The 27,379-nt window shown below is 34.3% G+C and overlaps 1 protein-coding gene across 1 annotated transcript in view; it reads right to left on the minus strand.

Annotated features, from left to right (window-relative positions):
• The window catches only part of LOC114334564 (venom carboxylesterase-6), a 675,899-nt gene that overhangs the window by 585,976 nt on the left and 62,544 nt on the right, over positions 1-27,379 (minus strand). The window contains exons 7-8 of the mRNA XM_050643822.1: positions 867-1,044; positions 519-685 (exon numbers count right to left, since the gene is read on the minus strand). Coding sequence (XP_050499779.1) covers positions 519-685; positions 867-1,044 — 345 coding nt within the window. The remainder of the gene's footprint in view (positions 1-518; positions 686-866; positions 1,045-27,379) is intronic.

Here is a 27,379-nt window from a genome sequence, read left to right on the forward strand (position 1 = left end):
TTTCTTTTTTCCAGTAACTCTCGCATTCCTTCTCCTCAATTCGTTTTTCAACGTACAAACAGTCCAAGATCCGTATTTTTTGCTATAAAATTTAATAAATCGTAAACAAAAACACCATATACAAACTTCATGAATTGTCAAAACGTTGACCCCAAACTACACTAGCGCCGCCAAGCGGGAGCAACGGCGTACATAGCTTACATTGAAAATCGGTGGCGGACACCGGTGTCTTGGTCTGCTCTAAAAGGTTACTATTGGATGTAATAATTTAACGTTTTTATTTAAATTTAGTTAATGCGGTACTAAAATTTTCACGTAAAATATGTAAAGTTAATGTTTTGATATAAGTATTTCTTCTGTTGGCAACAGTGAAAGTGGTATCTCAAAATTATACAGAAATAGCTCTGGTGTAAACAGATCAGGCTAGGCAAGAGATATACCATGCAAGACGGACTTGTGTAGCATGAGACTTTCATGGCCTAAATGTAAATTTGCTTTAAATACAGTAAAAAACTTACCCTAATTGCCGCTGCGTAATTGTTTTGCAATAATCCGTCCGTAACAATTTCTCTTATTTTCTGGCCAACTTCTTCCAGAGTTTTACTATCATTTATCCGCATATTATGGTTGACAAGGAGTTTAACGTCACTGTCGTAGCCAGGAAGAAAGGCAGACCAGTTGTCATCTAGAAAAGGTGTAATTTACAAAAAGTCAGCAATTTTGATGAAATCGATGGAGGTTCAACGAAATCGGAGGTAAAAACCTTCAGTGACAGTACTCTGTGATATGCACACTATGATTAAATATTATTAAAATGTATAATTATTTTTTATACTTATTTATCATGAGTATGTTAATAATTTTACCCATGGTTCTGGCTAGTGCTTCTTCACTTTCAATACCAATCATCAGTGGAACTTGAGTCATTTTTCCTTCTTCAACAGCTTTATACATCCGTTCTGTAATAAAAGCATTGTCGTGTTCTGGTTCAATCACAGGCGCATAGAAAGATCCTTGGATGATTTCTTCGTTGCCAATGGTTTCCTAATAACACACAATAATATACAAACAACCAAACTTATATGAAATCACCATGTATTTCAAAGCAATATTTATTTCTTTTGAAATAACTTGATATTGTTGCGAATAATAAAGGTTTTCATTGAAAATAAACAAATCGATATAGTCTAAGAGCTAGAGGCGAGAAATCATCGTCATAAGTAATATGGAGTTTGGCATGTGAAATGTGTCTATTGTATGTTGATAATTATGACCCCTTTCAGGCTGACACCTCAGTGGATACAGGGAGTAGCAATAAGGGATGAAAGGGGAAAGTTAACGCAGTCATTAAAGGTTTTCACCTCCTATTTTGTTAAACCTCCATAGATTTACATGAAAATTGGTGAGTAGTTAGAGCATACCTCAAGAAATAAAACTGATATGGTGCCAACGTGCGCTTTTACCCTGGGGGTGGATGCCACCCCTTCTCAGAGGTGAAAACTATTTTATTAAAAATAACCCCACTAATCGATAGAGGGACAAATTTTAAGCAAAATTTATTACCTCTCATTATTAAAATAAATCAATACTTTTTGAGTTATTAAAGATCAAAGATTTGAATTTTTCGTGAAATAAATGCATGATGTAAAGCGGTTTTTCGTAAATAATTCAAAAACTATAAGTTTTATCAAAATAGTTATGATTACCAAAATTGAAGATAATAAAAAATAAAAGAGATTTCTTATTCGAAAAACCTTTGAGAATTAATAAAAAGTGAGTTATAGGTGATGGAATGTATATTTTTTTTTTCGGCTAGTACCCAAATCTATGTATTCAAGCTCAAATAACGGAAAAACGGTGCATTTTATAAAATATATTTACTGAACACTTGTCAAAGTACTTAGAAATATGTATCAAATGAGCTCCCGGAAAAGTTGATACCATTAAACATTATGCTACACACATTTTTCAAAGTTTAGGCTCCAAAAATTTGGAGCTTAATTATTATATTATTTATATAAGTTTTTAAAATTGTTTTAAGACATTTATGTAAAATATAGCAAAAATGTATTTGAATATTATGTCAAATGTGCCCATTATTGGACACCCTCAGTTTCTGTACATATTCAGTTTATACAGGGGCGGTTCTAGACCAAAAAAAGTGGGGGACAAGGGAACACAACCGGTGGATAAACAAGATAACTTTTCAACGAAAATTTTGATTCCGTTTATAAATTCGCAAAGTCCTTTCGTTCGTTCCTGCGTTGCCACCCCTGCAATATCTGGAGCTTATGTATCGATGTCAATGTAGTTTTGTCTCCTGAATCCAAATCTGAAAACGGCATTTCGATATCTCAAACCATCTTCGAGATAACCGACCTCAAAGACAAGTTGCATCTGGGGAGAGCAATTTATGATTTTTTAGCAATTTCAGATACCGAGATAATTCTACAATGGAGACACTGTACGTAAAAATGTTAATGAAAATTTCATATTATTTCAAAAATATATTACTTCATATAAACTGTAAAAGAATTGAAATATCAAATAAATAAATATTACTTATTAATTTTAAGGTAAGTAATGTTAAATGGCAGGTTACAAATTTTTGGTGCTGTTTACCCAATGATTTATGTATTATGTATATTATATTGTATAATATACAGTGTGTTTACTTAAGTTGGACACATATATTACGGGACACTTTTTTACTTTTAATTTTACGAAATAAAGTTATAATTCATAAAAAGTTCTGCATCGTCTAAAACCTACGATTCAATCATCAGATAGCAAATTTTATCTATATTATAGGAGGTATTTTAAAAAATATGAATTTCTCCCAAGATTAAAGTACCTTTTTTTCACACTGTTATAAATTACTGTTACTAAAAAAAATTGTTTGTAATTAAAAACTGTGTTCTAATATATGCAATAGTTGTTATTATTATAATTAAATAATTAATAATTATTATAACAATGTAGCTATTATCTACATTCTTCTAATAAAAAGAAAATATTTAATTTTTTTCTGAAATTAGATATACCTACCAATCATCATTTTCATTTATAACTCTTTTATTATTAATTTCACGAACAAAAATTTTTCTTCATAAAAAGATCTGCACGGTCTAAAATCCAAGATGCAATCATAAACATAAGATTATATAAAATTGTATCGATTTTAGTCGATGTGTAAAAAGTATGAATTTCGCTCAAGAAATTCGCTCAGTAAAGTGCCTTTATAGCTCACAATATTTAAATAGTAGGATATAATTGCACATTAAACATAATTTTTAATTCTAAACAACTTTTCATAATAGCAATTTTCCATATTAGGAATTTAAATACATAAAAACAAAGTTTTCGTTATAATAATGCTCGCATTTTTAACTTGTTATATTTAAATTGTAATAAAACGAACTTGATAATAAATTATTATTCGGGAATATTCATTCCCGAAATTCCTTTAAAAATTATTCTGTTAACTAATTTCAAAATAAATATATAATAGTCCAGGAACCGAAGCTTTTCACCTCGCAATTTTTACAGAATAGATCGATTTGCTTGAAAATTTGAGAATAAGTAGCGGATAGTCCAGGGATCAAAATCTATATCATGCCGAAAGGCGCATTTACCATGGGGGTGGTTGCCACCCTATCTCGGGGGTGGAAATTTTTTATTATATTTTGACCGCAAAAGTTGATAAAAACATTAATTTTAAGCAAAAAGTAGTCTATACATTTTTTTGATAAAATTAACAGTTTTCTATTTATTCGCTATCGAAAGTGTTAGTTTTATATCGAAAAAATCAATGTTTTTCGATATTATACTCATTTACGATTCACTCAATTTTTACCGTAGAAAAAATTTCATCAAACCAAGTTCTTGGGAATTAAATTACCTACAATTTCATATTTAAACATTTTTTCGTATCTCTGATGCTAATCTTTCTATTCTGAAGAAAATGGCACCTTTTACCAAACTACAAAAATTCGTTATTTGATTTTAACTCTAGCTTTTTAAAAACTAATCATTCTGAGCCAGTCAAACTACTGGAATCTATTAATAATACATAAATAGAGAAGTATGAATAAGGTCAATGACTAAAAACACCGCTAACTTACATTATTATGCTGCCAATCGAATTTCTTCTTTTATTTTTCAAAAAAATATACTGACTTTTTGAACCGTAACTTTTTATTTTTTATCCTAGAAAGTCAGTTAAAAAAGAATTTTGTAGGTTTTTACAAGATCTATAAGGCTATTAACATTAAATCCTTTTAAAATTATCAGTCGCAGACAGAGGTGACTTTGAAAGGGTTGGTAAAGGTGGTTTTTGCATGTTATTACAAGTTTTAATTGTCAATATCTCACTAAATTTTTGATATAGAAAAAAATTTTGCAAACCAGGTTCTTGGGAATTAAACAAGCTACAATTTTATATTTAAATATTTTTTCGTATCTCTGATGCTAATGTTTCTATTCTGAAGAAAAAGCATTTTTTACCAAACTGCAAAAATTCGTTATTCGCTTTTAACTCCATTTTTTTTTTAATTGATCATTCTAAGACGGTCAAACCTCTAGAACTTATTAACAATGCATAAAAAAGAAGACCAAATAAGGTCAATGACTAATTTTCATTAGGGTGGTAAGTAGGGGGAAGATTCCAATCACTTTTTCGATGAAAAAAATAGTGACTGACATTCTTTTCATTATAAGTCACTTAATTTTTAAGCTAGAAACATTTTTTTATTTCTGGAGATAGATATTTTTAAATTCTTTAAATTAATTTAAACACGTTATCCTCGAAAAATACATAGTTTTCCCGTATTTTTACTTTGAAACTACAATATTTAGCATTTGACGAAGAAGAGCTAACATATAATAAAGTATAGCTCGATTACTGTTGGTCTTAAAGAAAAATAAAAAAACGGTTTTGTTTATTTTTCCAAAAGGTACATTTTTGCTAAGCAAAGTTGTTTTGATAAAACAAAAACTTTTTGAGTTATTAGCAGAAAACTGATTAAAAACATTGATTTTTTCGATATAAAACTAACACTTTCGATAGCGAATAAATCGAAAACTATTAATTTTACCAAAAAAATGTATAGAACGTTTTTTGCTTAGAATAAATGTTTTTACCAACTTTTGCGGTCAAAATAAAATAAAAATTTCCACCCCCGAGATGGGGTGGCAACCACCCCCATGGTAAAAGCGCCTTTCGACATGATATAGATTTTGATCCTTGGACTATCCACTACTTATTCTCAAATTTTCAAGCAAATTGATCCATTCTGTAAAAATTGCGAGGTTTTGTCCTATTTTAAGCTTCATTACTTGGACTAATAAATAGCGTATGTTTTAATTTTGACTTTTTCCTAAAAACTCGAAAGGGTTCTCTTATTTTCATCATCACTTGCTTAGCTTTGATGTTATAAACTTCATCTGGAGCTCACTTGATAGGTATTCTTGAGTACTTTGACAAGTGTTCAGTAAATATATTTTATAAAATGCACCGTTTTCCCGTTATTTGAGCTTGAATACTTAGATTTGGGTACCTACTAGCCGAAAAAAATTTACATTCCATCACCTACATATAACTCACTTTTTAATAATTCTCAAAGGTTTTTCGAATAATAAATCTCTTTTATTTTTTATTATCTTCAATTTTGGGTAATCATAACTATTTTGATAAAACTTACAGTTTTTGAATTATTCACGAAAAACCGCTTTACATCATGCATTTATTTCACGAAAAATTCAAATCTTTGATCTTTAATAACTCAAAAAGTATTGATTTATTTTAATAATTAGAAGTAACAAATTTTGCTTAAAATTTGTCCCTCTATCGATTAGTGGGGTTATTTTTAATAAAATAGTTTTCACCCCCGAGAAGGGGTGCCATCCACCCCCAGGGTAAAAGCGCACGTTGGCACCATATCAGTTTTGTTTCTTGAGTTATGCTCTAACTACTCAGCAATTTTCATGCAAATCGATAGAGGTTTAACAAAATAGAAGGTGAAAACATTTAATGACTGCACCAACTTTCCCCTGTCATCAATTATTGCTACTTCCTGTATCCACTGAGGTGTCAGCCTGAAAGGGGTCATAGTTATCAATATACAATAGACACATTTCACATGCCAAACTCCATAATACTTATGACGATGATTTCTCGCCTCTAGCTCTCCGTCTAATAAGACAATCAGATAGTACAGCTCGGTACGGTATAGACTATTTGCTTAAGTTGCAAATTGAATGAAAATAAATAAACTAACTTTTGCGCCCAAAAACAAAAATATGCATTATGTGGGGTTATATGACTTCAACGGGGAAAGATTATTGGTCTTGTGGAACAAGTAATGTTCTCAGAGGGATATAGCTGCAGAGATAGGCGTACACAAGGCGTCCAAAACTTATGCTTGGTAAAACGAATTAGGAAAGCTCAAAAATAAGGCAAGGGAAAGTCGCCAAAACGTAATAATGGCTGGTTACGATCGTTTATTTGTCCAATCAGCTGGAAGACACCCAACCATTTCTCACCTGCAGCTCCAAAGACAGCTTTTGGAACCTTCAGGTGTAACTGTTTCAGCTGAAACGATAAGAAGAGTTCATGCCAAGAAGTATCCAGCAGGAGACAGTTATGGTTTCCCAAATTATCCAGGCAGCAAAAGATTGATCGCCTAAATTGGGGTCTTCACCACTAAAACCGGAATATTGGGAATTGACAAAGTGTGATATTTCCAGAAAAAGCCAGGATTCCAAGACAAGCAAGAATGAAAACTGTCAGATCTGTTCACATACATATATAAAAGGGGAAGTGTAATGTTCTGGAGAGGCATTGTAATCCGTAAAAAAACTCCTTTAACTTTCATCCAATCAACTTTAACTGCTCATAGGTATGTTAATAACATGTAGTTATGCTCTGGAGAGGTGCAAAAGGAGAAAATTAAATTTTCATGCATGATAATGAACCTCCCGATACCATTAGAGTGACTAGAGACTTCAATGAAGCAGATGCCCTTGTTTGGAGTGGCCTGCTTGCTCACTCGAGCGTAATCCTATAAAGTATTTGTGGGATACCTATGCTTAAAAGAAAAATTAGAGCTCGCCGGGATAATTCACAAAACACCGCACGGCTAGTACAAGCTGCTCTTGGAGAATGGAGCAACCTACCACAACAAAATGTTGATAATTTGATTAGGAGCGTGCCCACGCAAATTAAAGCTTGCATACGGACTAGAGGTGGTAACACTGACTACCAGAAAAACATAAATAAATAAAAACAATTTAAACATTATTCGTTTTACATTGAAATTTTGCTATTGACTTATAAAAAGAACTAGTTTCAATTTGATTTTTAAAAACTTTATTGTTTTACTTAATTTTTATGTATTTGTGATTAAATTGCTTTAAATAAATATTATTTGACTTCGTGTGTTCCTTTTTTTTTAATTCGCACGAAATAATAAGAAATATTAGATGATTCCATATAAGTTTGGTTGTATGTAAACTTGCGGGCGTAGGAATCGGCCCACTTAAAAATTTGGTCAGTTTTGATGTCTACAATTTCCTAAACCTGTTGTGCGATTTAAGAGATTTTTTTAATATGTTTTAGCTTTATTCTTTATCAATATCACTGTTGCTAGACAAGTAAATTGTCATTATATACCGGGTGTACGAATCAAACTGTGTTTTTTTCTCAAAATTCGCATCACCATGTGGAATATTCTAGCATTTATAAAATACTGAAATTAAAACTAAACTATAGCATCATGTTTTCTCAATATTTTATTTATTGATTCAATCGCTTATGTTGGACCATAAAAAAGTTAGGTACTTGTAACAACTGGCCATGTTTTTCATAAATACAGGGTGTTTCTAAATAAGTATGGCAAACTTTAAGGGGTCATTCTGCATGAAAAATAATGACAGTTTGCTTTATAATCGTATGTCCGCAAATGCTTCGTTTTCGAGATAGGGAGTGTTGAAATTTTTCTTACAAACTGACGATTTATTTATTGCTTTAAAACTGGTTGAGACATGCAAATGATATTTGGTGGGTTTTAAGATCTAGTTATTGCACATTTTTTGACATAGAATTAAGAATGTAATATTCACCATTGGCGCGCAGACGGGTGATATAACCGATCATATGATGGTATTACCCGATGAATATTATTACCCGTATACACGCCAATGGTGAATATAAAATTCTTAATTGTACAAATGTCAAAAAAATGTGCAATAACTACGTCTTAAAACCCACCAAATTTCATTTGTATATCTCAACCAGTTTTAAAGCAATAAATAAATCGTCAGTTTGTAAGAACAAATTCAACATCCCGTATCTCGGAAACGAAGCATTTGCAGACATACGATTATAAAGCAAACTCTCAATATTTTTTCATGCAGAATTACCCCTTAAATATTGTCGCTTAGGTATTTATAAACTCCCTGTACTGATGAAGAACATGGCTAGTTTTTAAAGTACCTAATTTTTTTACTATCCAACATATGCGAATGTGTGAAACAGTAAAATGTTAAGAAAACCTGAGACTATAGTTGAGTGTTAATTTCAGTATTTTATAAATGCTAAAATATTCCACAGGGTGATGCGAACTTTGAAAAAAAAACACAGTTTGATTCGTAAACCAGGTATACAATGAAAATTTACCTGTTTAGCAACAATATTATTACAGCGATATTGTTAAAGAATAATGCTATAACATATTAAAAAATCATTTAAATCAGTCAACAGTTTTAGGAAATTCGAGACATCAAGAATGACCAAATTTTTAAGTGGGCCGATTTATATGCACGCAAGATAATTTTTTATACCTCAGCTATTATAAAATTCAAATAAAATATATTTAATACAACTATTTTTCCTAAGGGATTATTTTAATTATCTAGAGAGTTGTAAAAGTTTCGAGAAGGGATACAGCTATTTGTTTACACAGCGGGTGTTTTAGTTGTACATGTTGTGATACCGCTCCCGAATAAAAAATTTTCTGATTCGGTTTCTGTGCGAATTCCTGTTCAAAATAACCCCCTTAAACAAATTAGAACGGTGCCGTGCGAATTTCGGCAGAAATTGTTATAATAAAAATAACAATTTTTTTAAACATATTCAAAAGTTTACCTTTTTTGCTCCGGAAAATATTTTTTAGATTTTTTTGGGTCGTTTTGAGCAAAAGAAGGTTTTCAGTTTTCTTCAAAGAGTTAATAGTTTTCGAGTTATCGAGTTTCGAGTTAGATAAGCGAATTAGAATCTAAATTAATTAAAAGTTAGAATCTAAAAAATACAAAAATTTGCATTTTCGAGGCTTGAAAACCCTAGCTAAAAACCATTCGAAATGCGAGCTTTCAACACAATAACTAAGACCTCATACTGCCCGTGAAACCATGGCGTTTATGCAAAGGTCTGGTATTGGGACCGTGCAAGTTCGGCAAAGTGACACCTAGTTTCTACGCTCAGTAATATTATTCGCACTTTTAATTATATTGGCCAATTATATTAGTCCTGGTTACTGGATAATTGTCAAGGCCATAGTCCAAAAAAATAATAAGAAGAAAAAATTAGATTCAGCTTATGTTATTAAAACGTAAACAATTGTATGTAGTAAATGAAATTAGTTATTAAAATACAGTAATGCAAGCAAAATACCATTAATTAAATTTACCTTTATATAACAATTGCATATCATATCAATATTGTGGAGCAATATATAATTTTCTTCTTCACTGACAGTAGGTATGAAATGTACGTCAATTTGACAATTTCAATTGACAATATGAATTATTTAAGAAAGTTGCAATATTTCTCCGCTATTCTCGCACGATGGTTTCTCGTATCCCCTCCAAGTACTTGCACACCGCGAATAGAGACTGTAAAGTGGCCATCAATATCAGTTGATTTGTCACCCATCGAACATGTGTAGGATATGGTAGGCCGAAACCTAAATCGATTACCACGTCCTCCAGCAAAATTAGAAGACCTGTGGTATGCTATAAGAACAATCTGGATGAGTATTCCACAATATTATGATATAGACTGCTTAATTCGATCAATGCCTTATAGAGTAACTGTATATAATGTATAGAAAATCAAGGAGGAGCAACTCATTATTACATTTTTAATGAAAATGACGTGGCAAATTTGTTTATAATGTTATCAATTAATAAGAATATTATATCATCATCATAATCTCATCAATTACGTTACATCTCTTCGTGAGTATTTGCAACGTTTACAATTGCCTTCCACGTTTGTCGGTCCTATGCTACTATTTCCCATTGTTTCACTCCCATTATCTCCAGATCTTCTATAACTTCATCTTTTCACCTTGTTCTAGGCCGCCTTACAGACCTTCTCCCATTTGGCCTTTTTCAAAACACATTGTTTATAAGGCGGTGGTCCCCCCGATAGGGGCTTCACGACCTTGACGTTGGTTCGGGGGCTTAAGCTGACTGTTCAAATAGGGCTGTAGTATGGCGCAGGAAGTGGATTAAGTATGTGTGTACGAATGCATGGGATCTCCCTAATACAGAGGTCTCCGATGAATGAAGGCACCCCCTATAAACGGGCAAGGACTGGTGAATGGTAAGTATGAAAGGATGTGAAACAACCTCGCTAGCCCGGTTCCTGTCACGACTTAGCTCTCTGGAGTATCGGGGAATCTTTCCTAGGTACTCGAGAGACTAGGAATGTATGAACTGCTTTAGCGGCCAAGAAGTAGCACGCCCTAAGTTAGTCCACCCATGTCTGGTTGTACCACTACCCTGGCGTAAATTTAAGTAGAAGACCCTCTGGCCTTCACTGCCACACCTCCAGTCTACGGCACTGCTCTAATCGCCAATATATATTCATCCCTCCTTCATCCTTTTTCCCACTAAACCTACACCCCCAACACACAAGTTAAAGGTGTAATTGTACCGTGCCCAGGCCTGCATGGCAGTTGTGTGTCTAAATTGAACTATCTCAACCGGCCGACTGGGGGAACCAGGCCACACCCCCTTTCATTTAAGGCCTTATACCGGCACAGGGAGCGCTGCTGGTATGGACAGTTTATTTCTCCCATACTCCTGGAATCAATATAAAACCATGCAAAAATTAAAAAAAAATTAACCCTACGGGTGTCGCAGGAGGACCCAACAAACAATCAAACTTTCACTGAGACTGTTCGGCAGAATCTGGAAGAAAATAAACCCACCACATCGGGTAATAAAAATACTGAGGACGAAATGCGGACTCCTTTAAAAGATGCTGAGAAGGATGAGGTTTCTCAGCCAAAAATATCTGATGCACAGAGAAGGATGCTTCGGAAAATGAGAGAACAAGGAATTGACACTTCAAAGGTCAAATTACCTCCTAGACCTCAATATAAGGCTCCTGGGATTGCCGAAATCACACAAGCTGTCAAACGGACTGTGTCTGATAGAAGCACTCCTGAGGAGAAATTAACAAAAAAGAACAGAACGGCTGCTGCCTCTTTCAAAGAGCTCAGCAGTGCTGCCTCTTTCAAAGAGCTCAGCAGCAACTACAAAGCTGCTCTTAAGGAAATAAAGACGGCAATAATTCCCAAAGAACACCCAGACATACCTGTAACGGAAAAAGACGTTGGGGCAATAAAAGAAGCCCTAATTAAACTTATCGATGAGTTTCCTTGCGCACCTCGTTACGAAGGTAATCGGCTCATGGATGTATACTATAGGTTGATATGTGCTGGCGAGGAGTCCCTTAAGATTACAAAGGATTTCTTGGAAGAAAAGACGTAGTGGAAGGTCATTAAGGCTGAGGAACTCACAAAATCGATGCGTGTACTGATGTACCTTCCAGAGACTAAAAATGAGGATCTGAATGTGCCACTGGCACGAATTGGGAAACAAAATCCTGAACTAAGGACCAGTCGTTGGGCAATTCTGAGTTCCAAACCAGCAGCTGACGGAGGACTGCATGTGAGTCTCCGAATTGATAAGGAGTCAGAGGCACAGCTCGAAAGGCTTCAATGGAAGCCTTATTACCTTCTCCAGCAAGCAAGTATTATACCGTTGGAAGAGGGTAAAGGAAGACAGGCAGGGAACATTGGGGAACCAAAACCTGCAACAATTACTTCCGAACTGCAGGAGGCCGAAGGGGAATTTATGCAGGTGGAAGAAATTACAAGAGGGCCTGTTAAAGACCCAAAAAATGAATAAACTGCTAAAAAGATCATACAGATCAATTTTCATTACAAAAAAACAGCTTCGGCACTTTTGTGCCAGAAAGTAGCCGAGAAGAATATTGATATGGTGCTTATTCAACAACCGTGGATAAATGAAGGTAAAATACGGTGATTAAAATGTTAAGGGATGGGAACTAATTTTAGGAGTACCTGACAATAAAATCAGAACTTGTATCTTTTGTAGATCTGACCTTAACCTGGTACCAGTTATGGAGCACTGTGGGGGAGACATGACAGCTGCCAGAATTAAACTGAATTGCAATGGGTTGGTTACAGAGTTGATTATTGCGTCTCTTTACCTTTCTATTGGCACAAAAGAACAACTTCCAGGGATTAACCTAGAGAACCTTCTAGAATACACCAATAATAATCATACAGAACTTATAATTGGAGTCGACTCCAACGCTCACCACATAATTTGCGAGAGCAGAGATACAAACAATAGAGATAAGTTACTTTTTGAGTACCTTTGCACTACTGAACTTGATCTTCTGAACGGGGGTAATAAGTCCACCCTCAGGACATTAAGAGCAAAATCACTAATCGACCTAAGCCTATGCTTTATGGCGATTGGGAACATAATATCTGACTGGCATGTGTCGGATGCTTTATCCTTATTGGATAATGCATACATACGTTTTGAGATAAACTCAGTCAAACCGGAACCAAGGTTCTATAGAGACCCTAAGGTGGCCGATTGGGAATCCCTTAAGAGGGATACTGGAACAAGGGTACGGAATTATCCTAAAAGGCCAAAAAACAACGTTGAGGTTGAGATGGCAGTAGACTGGTTGCAGCATGCAATAGTCGTTTCATATGAGAAAAACTGCCCGTTAAAAGAAAGTCGCTCTCCAAGGCAAGTAACTTGGTGGAATAAGGAGCTGTCTGATCTCAAAAGATAACCAAGACGGCTTTTTAATAGGGCGAAGAAATCAGGTGATTGGGAAGCATATAAGACTAAACTGAAAACCTATAATAAGAAAATCCAATCCGCCAAGAAAAGATCCTGGAGAGAATTATGTGAAAACATTGAAAGAGTCAGGGTAAACAGAATCTTCAAAAGAGATATCATTAACAAACCCAAGTCAATGAAATTGCCCAATGGGAAGTATACTGACACAGAGAAGGAGGCTGTAGAGCATCTTTTAAGTGTTCACTTTCCAGGGTCGACACAATTGACTGGCAATAACTATAATCAAGCAAACAATAGCCCAACCAAAAGGTACTGGCTGACCTCTGACGAGATCTTTGGTTCTCACAAGGTCAGATGGGGTATTGAAACTTTTGAACCTTATAAAACTGCGGGACGGGATGGTATATTTCCTAAGCTTCTCCAGGAGTGTCTGGAAATAATCATGGGTCCCCTGATCACAATATTTAGAGCTAGCGATGCTCTGGGATAAGAGCAAGGGTGGCGTTTATTCCCAAACTAGGAAAAACAGATTACACCTTAGCAAAATCCTACAGGCCTATAAGTCTGACCTCATTCATGTTAAAAACCATGGAAAAAATCTTGAATAAACACATCAAGAAAAACAATTTAAATGTTGAATGGGTTGCATGTGAGAGTTCATTTTAAATTAAGTAAAAGACAGACGTACTCTCAATCATTTATTGTAACTTCCGACGACCGGTTTCGCTCTCTAAAGTATGCAGAGCATCTTCAGGTCAACGGTTACAAGTCACTTAATGATTCGGATACAAGGAGCTACTACCTCAGTATTCACTAACATGATGTTTTTGCTTATGTTATGCTAACGGGATATGGTGGAATAGACGGAGAATGTTGCAAAGGTAAACAAGTTTATGGGATTTGAGAATTCTTGAGGGTGAAGAGATAGTTGTTGAAAGACAACCAACAAATCTGGGCCTGTTATTATGTTTGTGAAGTAAACTACAGTGAATGTCTCATATAAAATTTTTTTAAATGTGATGGTTTTAAAGATTTTCATTTCTATTTATTAAAAGAATTTTGTTTTTATTTATACAGTGATGAGCGCGCTAATAACCGGCAAAATAGCACAAAAGGTGAAAAACGTATTGAGTTGTGAGATAAAAAGGAATGCAACTAGTCGAGCTGGGAAATTTAGCGATATTAACCTAAAAATTTACATTATATTGTTTGTTCCCACCTTTAGACGTGTCGGACGAGTTTGGCAACTGCCACTTTCACAGTGACGGTTTTAGTTGACATACTCCTCTGATACGTGTAAAGATGGGAAACGATCCCACCCCATTCACGATAATGTGAATTTATATGTTAATATCGCTAAATCTCCCAGCTCGACTAGTTCCATTTCTTTTTGTCTCACCACCTATTTTGCCGGTTATTAGCACGCTCATCACTGCATTTATTAAAAGACTTCTATTTATTAGTGTATGTGTTAGTGTAATTTTGACAACGTTTGGATCAAAACTGGTCGAATCTTTAATATGTATGTTAGACGTGGATGTGCAGCTGTAACCTAAATTGTTAAGGTCAGTAATTCTTGATGTTTTAATGAGAGGAGTAGTGGTCGTATAAGGGGTGACCAATCGGAAAGCTTAAAAGTTGTAGCTAAAATATTAAATTAGCAGTCATAACTAAAATAGCGAAAATTATTATAGTAAGTAGTTATTAAGTATTATTATTATATGACTGCTAATTTAATATTTTAGCTACAACTTTTAAGCTTTCCGATTGGTCACCCCTTATACGACCACTACTCCTCTCATTAAAACATCAAGAAGTACTGACCTTAACAATTTAGGTTACAGCTGCACATCCACATCTAACATACATATTAAACATTCGACCCGTTTTGATCCAAACGTTGTCAATCTTACACTAACACATACACTAATAAATAGAAGTCTTTTAATAAATATAAATAAAACCAAAATCTTTTAATAAATAGAAATAAAAATCTTTAAAATCATCACATTTAAAAAAATTGTATATAAGACATTCACTGTAGTTTACTTCACAAATATAATAACAGGCATATATTTGTTGGTTGTCTTTCAACAACTATCTCTTCACCCTCAAGAATTCCCAAATCCCATAAACTTGTTTACCTTTGCAACATTCTCCGTCTATTCCACCATATCCCGTTAGAAAAACTTAAGCAAAAACATCATGTTAATTAATACTGAGGTAGTAGCTCCCTGTATCCGAATCATTTAGTGACTTGTAACTGTTGACCTGAAGATGCTCTGCATATTGTAGAGAGCGAAACCGGTCGTCGGAAGTTACAATAAATGATTGAGAGTACGTCTGTCTTTTACTTCATTTAAAAACAATTTAAATGAAAATCCACTGCACCAACGGCAATGGGTGTATCAGGCAGGGAAATCAGGTGAAGCCGCCCTGCATAATCTAGAGTCGGAACTCGAAAGGAGTCTGCATCAGAAAGAAGTCGCCCTTGCTGCATATAGCAGGTGCATTTGATAATACCTCAATCGAGTCTATGCAAAGCGCACTGGTGAGGAAGAAAATCAACAACACAACATGCAAGTGGATTATTTAGATGCTTCAGAGCAGAATAATATCCACAGATACGTATAAAGATACCATAAATTTGAGGGCAACTAGGGGATGCCCTCAAGGCGGTGTATTGTCACCGTCATTATGGAACATAAAATCCATTCATTTTACAGATTCCCAACTGTAAACAAACGCGCATGGAAGCTAAACAGGGTCGTCCTGAAGTGTGTCTTGAAAACCAACACGCTACATACAACTTGAATTTGCAGACTGACCAGTTTGAACCTGTAAAATGAGAATCCGCCTCGTTTAGGGCAATAAATTACTTTTAACAGCCTCTTGACGAATAAGACGGCGAATAGTAACACGTGCGTTTGTTTATAGTTGGAAATTTGCTATTTGGATGTGGATTAGTTGTGGATGATCTGGTTCATGGGCTGAGCGCCCAAGGAATCTGGGTCCAGGGTTTCACAGATTATATTATAATAGTAACTAGGGAAAAACTTTCCAGCACTTTTGCATATTAGATGCGATATGCCCTTCACTACATAGTCAACTGGTGTCTGAAGGAGAACCTCTCCGTGAACCCTTATAAAACTAAACTGGTAGCCTTTACAAATAAGACGAAGCTTACTGGACTTAGTGAGCTGAAATTATTTGGAGAGGTACTGGAAAGAACCAATGAGATTAAGTATCTAGGGGTAACCCTGGATTCGAAACTCAATTGGAATACTCATATTACCAATATAACCAATAGGGCTAAGCGACTCTTCTGGAACTGCAGACGAGTTGTAGGTAAAATCTGGGGATTGAAACGAAATGTGATCTGTTGGTTGTACATATCAGTGATACGACCGACAGTCACTTATGGGTCAGTACTCTGGTAGAGAAAGACGGCTTTGCAATCTTGTGTTACCACTCTCACCACCCTACAAATACAAGCGCTTCTAAATATAACAGGAGTCTTGAATAGTACAGGAACGGCTTCATTAGAGGCTATCACAGGCCTCCCTCCGCTGGAATTATATATTTTGGCGGTAACCTTTATGGCCATCCTGAGACTCAAAGCAAACAATACTTGGAGGCCGAAGTATGTATTGAATAGCCACACAAACATTACTGGGACTATACTTGAGGAATCCATCTTTATGATGAACTCAGATATGATGACACCAGAATTAATCTTCACTGAGAAGATTAACACAATTATACCATCTAGAGAACAAAAAGTCCCAAATATTAATGGGGACTTAATATGGTTCACTGATGGATCTAAAACTGCCCATGGTACTGGATCAGGAGTCTTTGGGCAAACATGTAACTATAATAAATCTTACAGCTTAGGTCAACATACAACGGTGTTCCAGGCAGAAGTTTTTGCTTTGGTGGCCTGCATTGATGAAATCATTGATGAAGACCCTAAAGCTAAGAGAATCAACATTTACACAGATAGCCAATCGGCTATTCTGGCTGTAAAGAACCTTCTCACCAAATCAAAACTGGTGAGAGACTGCAAATATTTTCTCAATAAACTGGCAAAAGACAATAAAGTGTCTTTAATGTGGGTGCCGGGTCATAAAAGTGTGCATAGGAACGAACGAGCAGATATGTTAGCGAAACAAGACTCGAGAGAAACTTTTGAAGGCCCAGAACCTTTCTTTGGAATCACTAAAGATGGTACGAAAAAGAGGTTCATAAATGGCCGATAAAGAATCATTAAAATAAATGGAGAACCACTTAAGGGCAAATCCAGACTAAAAAAATAATCAAGAATATTGATAAAAAACTCTCGAACAGTTTGATGAACCTCAATAAACGAGAGATCAAAACGGTCACAAAAATGGTGACTGGACATTGCCGTTTAAGAAATCACCTATACAAACGAGGTAAGGTGAATGAACCATGGTGCAGAAAGTGCGAAATGGAAGAAGAGACAGCTATACACATACTATGCTATTGCAGTGTGCTAGGGGATGTAAGGCAGGACTTCACTGGTCAAATGGAGTTTGAACCAGAAGAGATCCTAAAACTACCAATAAGAAAACTGTTGGCCTTCGTTGAGGTCACAGGACTTATTAAAGTTTAAGGAGAAGAACAGGGTTTGGTACAGAGGTCTTATGACCAAGTGCCAGAGACTAACGAGTCTCGCCTGAGTTAAGAAGAAGAAGAAGAAGGCGGTGGCCGTTATTGTGTATCACATGCCCTGCTCATCTGAATTTATTTTCCTTTATGTATCTGATGAAATTTTCCTTTCCGAAATATTATAGTGTATACTTCCATAAATAAATATTTAAAAAAATGTTTGTCCTTTAAGGTGTTGCATTTTTTTTGTTATCATTATATAGGGTGTTTCATTGGGAAAGTAAGATACGTTAACTGTAGAACAGGACACTTATCCGGTCTCAAAAATACCATACTTACTGGGTCTTACTTCATTAATAACAAGGATACTGGGTGTTTTATCTGTATTGCCATTTTTTTTATTTGGTTCAGAACTTTTTAATCACACTGTATATTTATTTTATATTTGGCACGCAAATATTATTTAAGGTGTACAATCAATTAATTTATTTATGGCCGGTTTCACCAACAACAAATAGTAGTTTATTCTATAAATAAAGTTACTCGACCAATAAACTGACATTAAATTTCTCCATTTTACTAACGTCAAATAAGACTTATAGCCAGGGAGGTAGTGTCAAATTTGACCGGAGCATTTTAGCATGGCTGGTTTCTTATTATTTAGGTAGGTGCTCCAAAGCTTATTAAGAAATGATGTGTCAGCTGGCCCAAAACCGGGGATTTTAGTCAAAAAAAGGTAAAACATGAAAGTTGATGGACCAACGCTACAGCTTAAATGTCAAATATTTATATACGTTACTCAGAACATTTAATGGACTTGCTTACTTGGCGCCTACCTTTCACTCAGGAGATCGGGGTTCAAATCCTGGGGTGGAAAATTCTTTTTGTTTCTTAAAAATATTTATTTTGAAAAATATTTATTTTTATAATACCACGTTTTTATTATTTATACGAGACAATATAAAAAATCTGTATGTCTTTTATAGAATTATGCATAGAACTTATGAAATAGCATAATATTATATACATTTGATCATAAATATTATGATTCACCTTAATAATAAGCAAAATTACTGTACATGAACCCCTGAAGCTTCCTGAGTTAGTACGACCAATCTAAGTGAAAAAGGGGGTTGGCCTCCCCACCCCACCTCCCTCCTGACATTTTTTTATCTTTTTAGACAAACTGTTTTTTGCATAATTTTACGTTATGTAAAACCAAAAAATACATATAACCCTAATTTTTCACTTTTCTATCACCAACCCCCATTTTTAATAGCAATCTAATTATTTCCCTGTTCTCTATAATATATAAAAATGAATTTTTGTCTGTATGTCCTTATAGAATCGTAAACTATGCATTTAATCATATAATGACTTCAAGCAAAGTTTTTGTACTTACATGAACCCAGGAAGGAGTTAATACGACCATCCTAAGTAATCATTATTTTGTGATGTCTGCGTAAATAAATTATTTCGCAGACACCACAAAACAATAAGTATGTATTGTTTATTAGAAAAAAGTAGACGTAATATTTTTGAGTATTTTTTGGCTTTCTGGTAATTTTTAGAAGGCGGTACGAAGTTTGCCTGGTCAGCTAGGTAATACTAAAAAAATATTCTTGGACTAGTTTGGCAAAGACTAAAAAGTATAAATCATTAATTTATGAATTTTAGATTGTAAGAAAAAAGCGTCCACATGGAACAAGTGGAAGAAGGTCTGAAAACACTTGAGATTACCAATTGGAGGAACAAAGCAAGGAAGAGAACAGAATGGGGAAAATCTTAGAACAAGCCAGGAGCCAAAAAGGGTTGTCGAGCTACTGATGATGATGATGAAGAAAAAATCGTCAGCTGCATTATGTAGGTACATGGCAAAAAATGTTAGTTGGCCAAGTGAACGTGACAGAAAAACACGGAAATCCCGTATCATTTTTTCTTCATCATCATCATCATCAGTAGCTCGACAACCCTTTTTGGCTCCTGGCTTGTTCTAAGATTTTCCGCCATTCTGTTCTGTTCCTTGCTTTGTTCCTCCAATTGGTAATCTCAAGTGTTTTCAGACCTTCTTCCACTTGTTCCATGTGGACGCTTTTTTCTTACAATCTAAAATTCATAAATTAATGATTTATACTTTTTAGTCTTTGCCAAACTAGTCCAAGAATATTTTTTTAGTATTACCTAGCTGACCAGGCAAACTTCGTACCGCCTTAGAACCAAATAATGTTTAAAAGTTAAATACCTAAAAATTACCAGAAAGCCAAAAAATACTCAAAAATATTGCGTCTACTTTTTTCTAATAAACAATACATACTTATTGTTTTGTGGTGTCTGCGTAAATAATTTATTTACGCAGACATCTCAAAATAATGATTACTTAGGTTGGTCGTATTAACTCCTTCCTGGGTTCATGTAAGTACAAAAACTTTGCTTGAGGTCATTATATGATTAAATGCATAGTTTACGATTCGATAAGGGACATACAGACAAAAATTCATTTTTATATATTATAGAGAACAGGGAAATAATTAGATTGCTATTAAAAATGGGGGTTGGTGATAGAAAAGTGAAAAATTAGGGTTGTATGTATTTTTGGTTTTACATCACATAAAATTATGCAAAAAACAGTTTGTCTAAAAAGATAAAAAAATGTCAGGAGGGGGGTGGGGTGGGGAGGCCAACCCCCTTTTTCACTTAGATTGGTCGTACTAACTCAGGAAACTTCAGGGGTTCATGTACAGTAATTTTGCTTATTAAGGTGAATCATAATATTTATGATCAAATGTATATATTATGCTATTTCATAAGTTCTATGCATAATTCTATTAAAAGACATACAGATTTTTTTATATTGTCTCGTATAAATAATAAAAACGTGGTATTATAAAAATAAATATTTTACAAATAAAATGTCAATTTAAAAAACAAAAAGAACTTGCCGCGCCAGGATTTGAACCCCGATCTCCTGAGTGAAAGGTAGGCGCCAAGTAAGCAAGTCCATTAAGGGCCGGTTGTTCGAACGCTAATCAACAATGATCAGTATTAAATATTTAATTACTGTCACCAAAACTGTCAATGTCAACTTTGTTTGGGTTGCTGAAAACATAATTAATTACAATTATGAGATTTATTATTAATTATGTTAATAATTATTGTTATATTAATTGATTATAGTCTCAGAATTGTAATTAATTATGTTTTGACAACCCAAACAAAGTTGACATTGACAGTAATTAATTATTTGATAATGATCATTGTTGATTAGCGTTCGAACAACCGGCCCTTAATGTTCTGAGTAACATATATAAATATTTGACATTTAAGCTGTAGCGTTGGTCCATCAACTTTCATGTTTTACCTTTTTTTGACTAAAATCCCCGGTTTTGGGCCAGCTGACACATCATTTCTTAATAAGCTTTGGAGCACCTACCTAAATAATAAGAAACCAGCCATGCTAAAATGCTCCGGTCAAATTTGACACTACCTCCCTGGTTATTATTTTATTTATTTATTAAATAACTATTTACTCTTCGAATAAATTGTCAAGTTAATCTCGCTGTAAATATCTATAAGAAAGTAAATTCGTCAGTTTAAATTTAAATTATCCAAAATTATATTGAAACAAAATAAAAATATAAACGTCTAATAAATTTTCTATTCATTGATTTATTTGTTGTTGGTGAAACCGGACCTTAAAATTGTAAAAAATCAAGGCCCGGATTAAAAAATATTGGAAGAATATTCCGCCTCAAAAACGACACAATGTATATTAATTTTTTTTTAAAAAGATTTTGCATTTGAAAAGAGGATGAGAAACTTTTAGTGGTATACTTTGAATTTTCGGCAAAATGATTTTCTGGTCAAATTTTGAATTTGAATTCTGAAATTATGTGAATTGCGAAAGCTCGAAGTAGCAAAAAAATTGAAATACGACTTACAACTTGTTAACCACATTGTATATTTATTTTGTATTTAATAATGAGGTTTTATTCTTTTGAGGTGTCAAATCATTTAATTTATTCAAAATTATAAAAAATCCAGGGCCGGATTAAACAATATTGGAAAAATGTTCATACCCAAAAAAACACCATCTCAAAAAATAAATTTAGTGGTATACTTTGAATTTTCGGCAAAATTATTTTTCGGGTAATATTTTCATTTTTAATTAGGAAATTATGTGAATTGCAAGAGCTAGAAGTAAAAAAAAAAAATTAAAGCACTCATGGGAGTGCCGACAGAAGTAAAAACTTCTTATAGTATATAAATAACAAGCTCAATGCTTTTCCACATCCAAAAAGAAGTGCTATACCTATATTATATAAGCGTTGCGTACGTTCTTTGCTATTTATGTAAGGTATACATACACATAATATATATTATGTATGTACGAAATTTATTTCGGCAAGGTGATGACGTTTGCAAACTCAATACTTTTTTCCTACCTAAAAAGTGCACAACGTCCCTACAGAATTTTTCACTTTAAAAATTTATTTCGTCAAACAATGACGGTCGTTAATTTAATACTTTTTCTCCATCTAACGAGTGCACAACGTCCCTAAGAAGTTTTCATTTGAAAAATTTATTTCGCCGAAGCGATGACGGTCGCTAATACAACACTTATTCCCCATCTAAAAAGTGTATAACGTCCCTAAAAATGTTTCCGCTTCAAAAATTTATTTCGTCGAAGCAATAACGGTCGCTAATTCAATACCTCTTTCCCATCCAAAAAGTGCACAACGTCCCTAAGGAAGTTTCCATTTGAAAAATTTATTTCGCCGAAGCGATGACGGTCGCTAATTCAATACTTTTTCTCCATCTAGAAACTGTATAACGTCCCTAAAAAGGTTTCGCTTTAAAAATTTATTTCGTCGAAGCAATGACGGTCGCGATGGCGGTCGAACATTCAATATTTTTCTCCATCTAAAAAGGGCACAACGTCCATAAAGATTTCACTTCAAAAACTTATTTCGCTGAAGTGATGACGGTCGCTAATTCAATATTTTCCCCATCTAAAAAGTGCACAACGTCGTTAAAGAAGTGTTCACTTCAAAAATGTATTTCGTCGAAGCAATGACGGTCGCGATAACGGTCGCTATTTCAATATTTTTCCCCATCTAAAAAGACCAAAACGTCCCTAAAGAAGTTTTAACTTCACAACATTATTTCGTCGAAGCAATGACGGTCGCGATGACGGTCGCTAATTCAATATTTTTGCCTATCTAAAAAGTGCACAACGTCGCTAAAGAAGTTTTCACTTCAAAAATTTATTTCGCAGAAGCAATGGCGGTCGCTAATTCAACAATATTTCCACGTCTAAAAAGTGCACAACGTCCCTAAAAAAGTTTTCACTTCAAAAATTTATTTCGTCAAGGCGATGACGGTCGCTAATTCAATACTTTTTCCCCATCTAAAAAGTGCACAACGTCCCTAAAGAAGTTTTCACTTCAATAATATTAGTATTATTATACGTACATTATAATAATATACGTACAAAATTTATTTCGTCGATGCGATGACGGTCGTGAAATCAATCTTTTTTCCGCATCCCAAAATAGATTTTACATTTATTTTAAATTTAAATACTTTTATACAATTTATTTATACATACTCATAATATAGATACGTACAAAATTTATTTCTCCGAAGAGATGACGGTCGCGATGACGGTCGCGAAATAATCCATTTTTTGCCATCCTAAAATAGGTTTTACATTTATTTTAAATTTAAATACTTCTATACAATTTACATATATACATATATACATACACATAATATACTTACATATGTACAAAATTTATTTCGCCGACGCGATGACGGTCGCGATTATGATCGCGAAATCAATTCTTTTTCCCCATCCTAAAATAGGTTTTACATTTATTGTAAATTTAAATGCCTCTACACAATTTATATATACATACACATAATATATAGCATAAGCGATGACGGTCGCGATGACGGTCGCCAATTCAATGCTTTTTCCCCTATCCAAAAACCGTACAACGTCCCTAAAGATGAAGGTCGCGATGACGGTCGCGAATTCAATGCCTTTTCCCCTATCCAAAAATCGCACAATGTCCCTAAAGAAGTATTCACTTCAAAAAATGGAAAAATCCAATTTGAAGCATATTAATGTAAGTTAGCGGTGTTTTTTTATGGTGTACGTTAAAAACTTATTACCAGAGAACGGCAGTTCTCGCCAGTGGCGCATAATATCCCTACATGCGACATTATTTAAAGCTTAACGTGTATTTGATAAACATTGCATTCAACTTCATACGTTTAATTTATAAATAACTTTGAAAAACTCCTGATACAAGAGTAAAAAACCGCTATACGCCGTAAAAATGAGTGGCGCACACAATATTCCAGCTACAAAAGAGCGATAATGTATTTTCATTTTGATGGAAAATAAAATTTTAGTTTTATTTTAAAAGATTTTTCCATAATATTTGCTAAATTTGAAGTAAAACGCGCCACAAAAGAGCTTTAAGTGCAAATTGTGTCAAAAGTTATATATTATCCTTTTGTGGCGCGTTTTACTTCAAATTTAGCAAATAATATGGAAAAATCTTTTAAAATAAAACTAAAATTTTATTTTCCATTACAATGAAAATACATTATCGCGCCACGTAATATTAATATCAGCTCTTTTGTAGCTGGAATATTGTGTAACAAGTTGTAATTCGTATTTCAATTTTTTTCAGAATTCAAATTCAAAATTTTACCAGAAGAATCATTTTGCCGAAAATTCAAAGTATACCACTAAATTTAGTTTTTTATCCTCTGGTCAAATGCAAATTAAATTAAAAAAAAATAATGTACAGGGTGTTGTTTTTGGGTCGGAACATTTTTCCAATGTTTTTTAATCCGGACCTGTTTTTTTTACAATTGTAAATAAATAAATTGATTGTACACCTTAAAGAATATTTATACCTAAAGAAGTGTACCTAACAGGTAGAGGTAGAGTACTATATAACATCATCCAAGAACTGCAATTGAGTTACCTATCCACAAATACTCCAACGTACTGGCCTAAGGATCCAGCTAAAATACCAGACCTACTTGATTTCTTCATAGTTAAAGGCATAGGAGCTGGTTACCTAAATGTAGAATCAAATCTAGACCTTTATTCTGATCACACACCAATAATAGCACAAGTTAGTGCCACAATTATAGAAAAAGAACTTCCTGTAAGGCTGTACAACAAGAATACCAATTGGGAACAATATAGAAACCAAATTATTGCAGAAATTGACTTAAAAATATCATTAAAAACAAAAACAGAAATTGAAACTGCAGTAAATCAATTAACAAACATCATCCACACTGCTGCGAAAAATGCAACACCAGAAATATCAAATCACAAAAAAAACAACACTGCCCAGTAATAATAAAAAAGAAAATAGCTGAAAAAAGAAAACTCCGAAGGATTTGGCAGCGCAATAGATACCCGACAAACAGGATAAATTATGACAAAGCTTCTAGAGAATTAAAAGAGCTTATTAACAATATAAAGAATGCATCATTTAACGAATACTTAGAAAATCTGACAAGTACAGAAGATACAGACTATTCGTTATGGAAAGCGGTTAAGAACTTAAAAAGACAAAATGAACAAATTCCTCCGATTCGTAAAAGAGACCGAACATGGGCACGCACTGACGAGGAAAAGGCAAATACCTTCCGAGAATATCTGGAGGAAGTCTTTCAACCTCTTCCATCGCAAAATACGCCTGAAATAGAAGCTAAAATCAAAGAAACTCTTGAAGCTCCATATCAAATGTCCCAAATTCCAAAACTCTTCAAGGTCAAAGAGGTACATGAGACAATAAGAATAAACTTAAATCCAGATAAGGCTCCAGGGTTTGATCTGATCAAAGGCCGTCTTATTAAAGAACTCCCAAGAAAAGGGATTGTGCTAGTAACAACAATATTCAACGCGGTGCTACGATTAGGACACTTCCCTGCCCAATGGAAAGTTGCCGAGCTTATACTTATTCCAAAACCTGGAAAACCAATAAATGAAGTAACATCATACAGACCAATCAGCCTGCTGCCAGTTCTTGGTAAACTCCTAGAAAAGCTACTCATAACCCGACTGACTCCCATAATAGAAGAAAACCACCTGATTCCTGAACACCAATTCGGATTCAGAAAGGATCATAGCACAATTGAACAGATCCACAGAGTAGTGGACGAAATAAATTAAGCATTTGAGCAAAAAAGTTACTGCACGACTGCTTTCTTAGGGTCGATTTCTCATACCTGCGTTAATCTATGGTTCAGTTGAACCGGGTTCACGGGTGATCTCAGGTTCTGTTTGGAATGCATTTCTCATTGCGCGTTCATGTCAGTGCTCGTTCTACAGCTTTCGAGAAATGCCAATAGATGGCAAAAGGCAAAAAACTGTCGCCATTTTGAACTACCTTTTTTATGCTGTTTTTGAATAAAGTTAAATTTAAGTATTTATAGTCAAATAGTCATTTTAATAATTATAAATAAATATTATAAAAACACAAATAATGTTATCGTTTATCGTTAGGCTTAATATAATAAAATAGGATATATGTATATTATGACAGCGTTTCGTGTTAATACAACGCATGCGTAGTCGATGAAATCATCTGAACTGAGTTCTGAAATCTTTGAACCGCCGAATTCCACCGTTCAAGCATCGTTCAAGTTTAAACTGCCGTCGGTTGAACGAGAATTGAGAAAGACGATTTTGACTTTAAACTGACGTTTACTAGAAGTTCAGGTTAAACTGGAGTTGAACTCGATATGAGAAATTGGCCCTTAGATGTGAGTCAAGCTTTTGATAAGGTTTGGCATAATGGACTACTATTTAAATTAAAAAAATCACTCCCCCACACACTGTACATTATTATGGAATCCTACCTAAAAGAAAGATATTTTACTGTAAGGTATGGACAGACAACATCAGAAATCACATTGATAAAGGCAGGGGTACCACAGGGCAGTGTTCTTGGTCCACTTCTCTATCTTATGTACACAGCTGATCTTCCAGTAAGCAACCAAACAATCACAGCTTCCTTTGCAGATGATAAAGCGATAATGGTCAAACACAAAGACCCAGTCATAGCCGCAAGAATTCTCCAACAACATCTAGTGAAAATACAGGACTGGACAAGAAACTGGAGAATCAAAGTCAATGAAGTAAAATCAGTGCAGGTTACATTTACCAAATGCAGAGGTACAGTGCCACCTGTTACACTTAATGGACAAGATCTGCCTCAATCTGACAGCGTTAAGTATTTAGGGATGCACTTGGATAAAGGACTGACCTGGAGAAAGCACATTTTTAACAAACGAAAACAACTTGGCTTAAAAATCAGCAAATACTACTGGCTATTGGGAAGACAGTCAAAGCTTAGTTTAAAAAACAAATTATTGGTGTATAAAGTAGCCTTAAAACCAATATGGACATATGGTGTACAACTATGGGGTACGGCTGCAAACTCAAACATAGAGATATTGGAACGCTTTCAGTCGAAGGTACTACGGACGATAACAAATGCACCTTGGTTTATACCTAACAGAGAAATCAGAGACGATCTTCAAGTAGCCACAGTAAAGGAGACAG

This window comes from Diabrotica virgifera, chromosome 2 (genome assembly GCF_917563875.1).
Source record: "Diabrotica virgifera virgifera chromosome 2, PGI_DIABVI_V3a".
Taxonomy (NCBI): Eukaryota; Metazoa; Arthropoda; class Insecta; order Coleoptera; family Chrysomelidae; genus Diabrotica; species Diabrotica virgifera.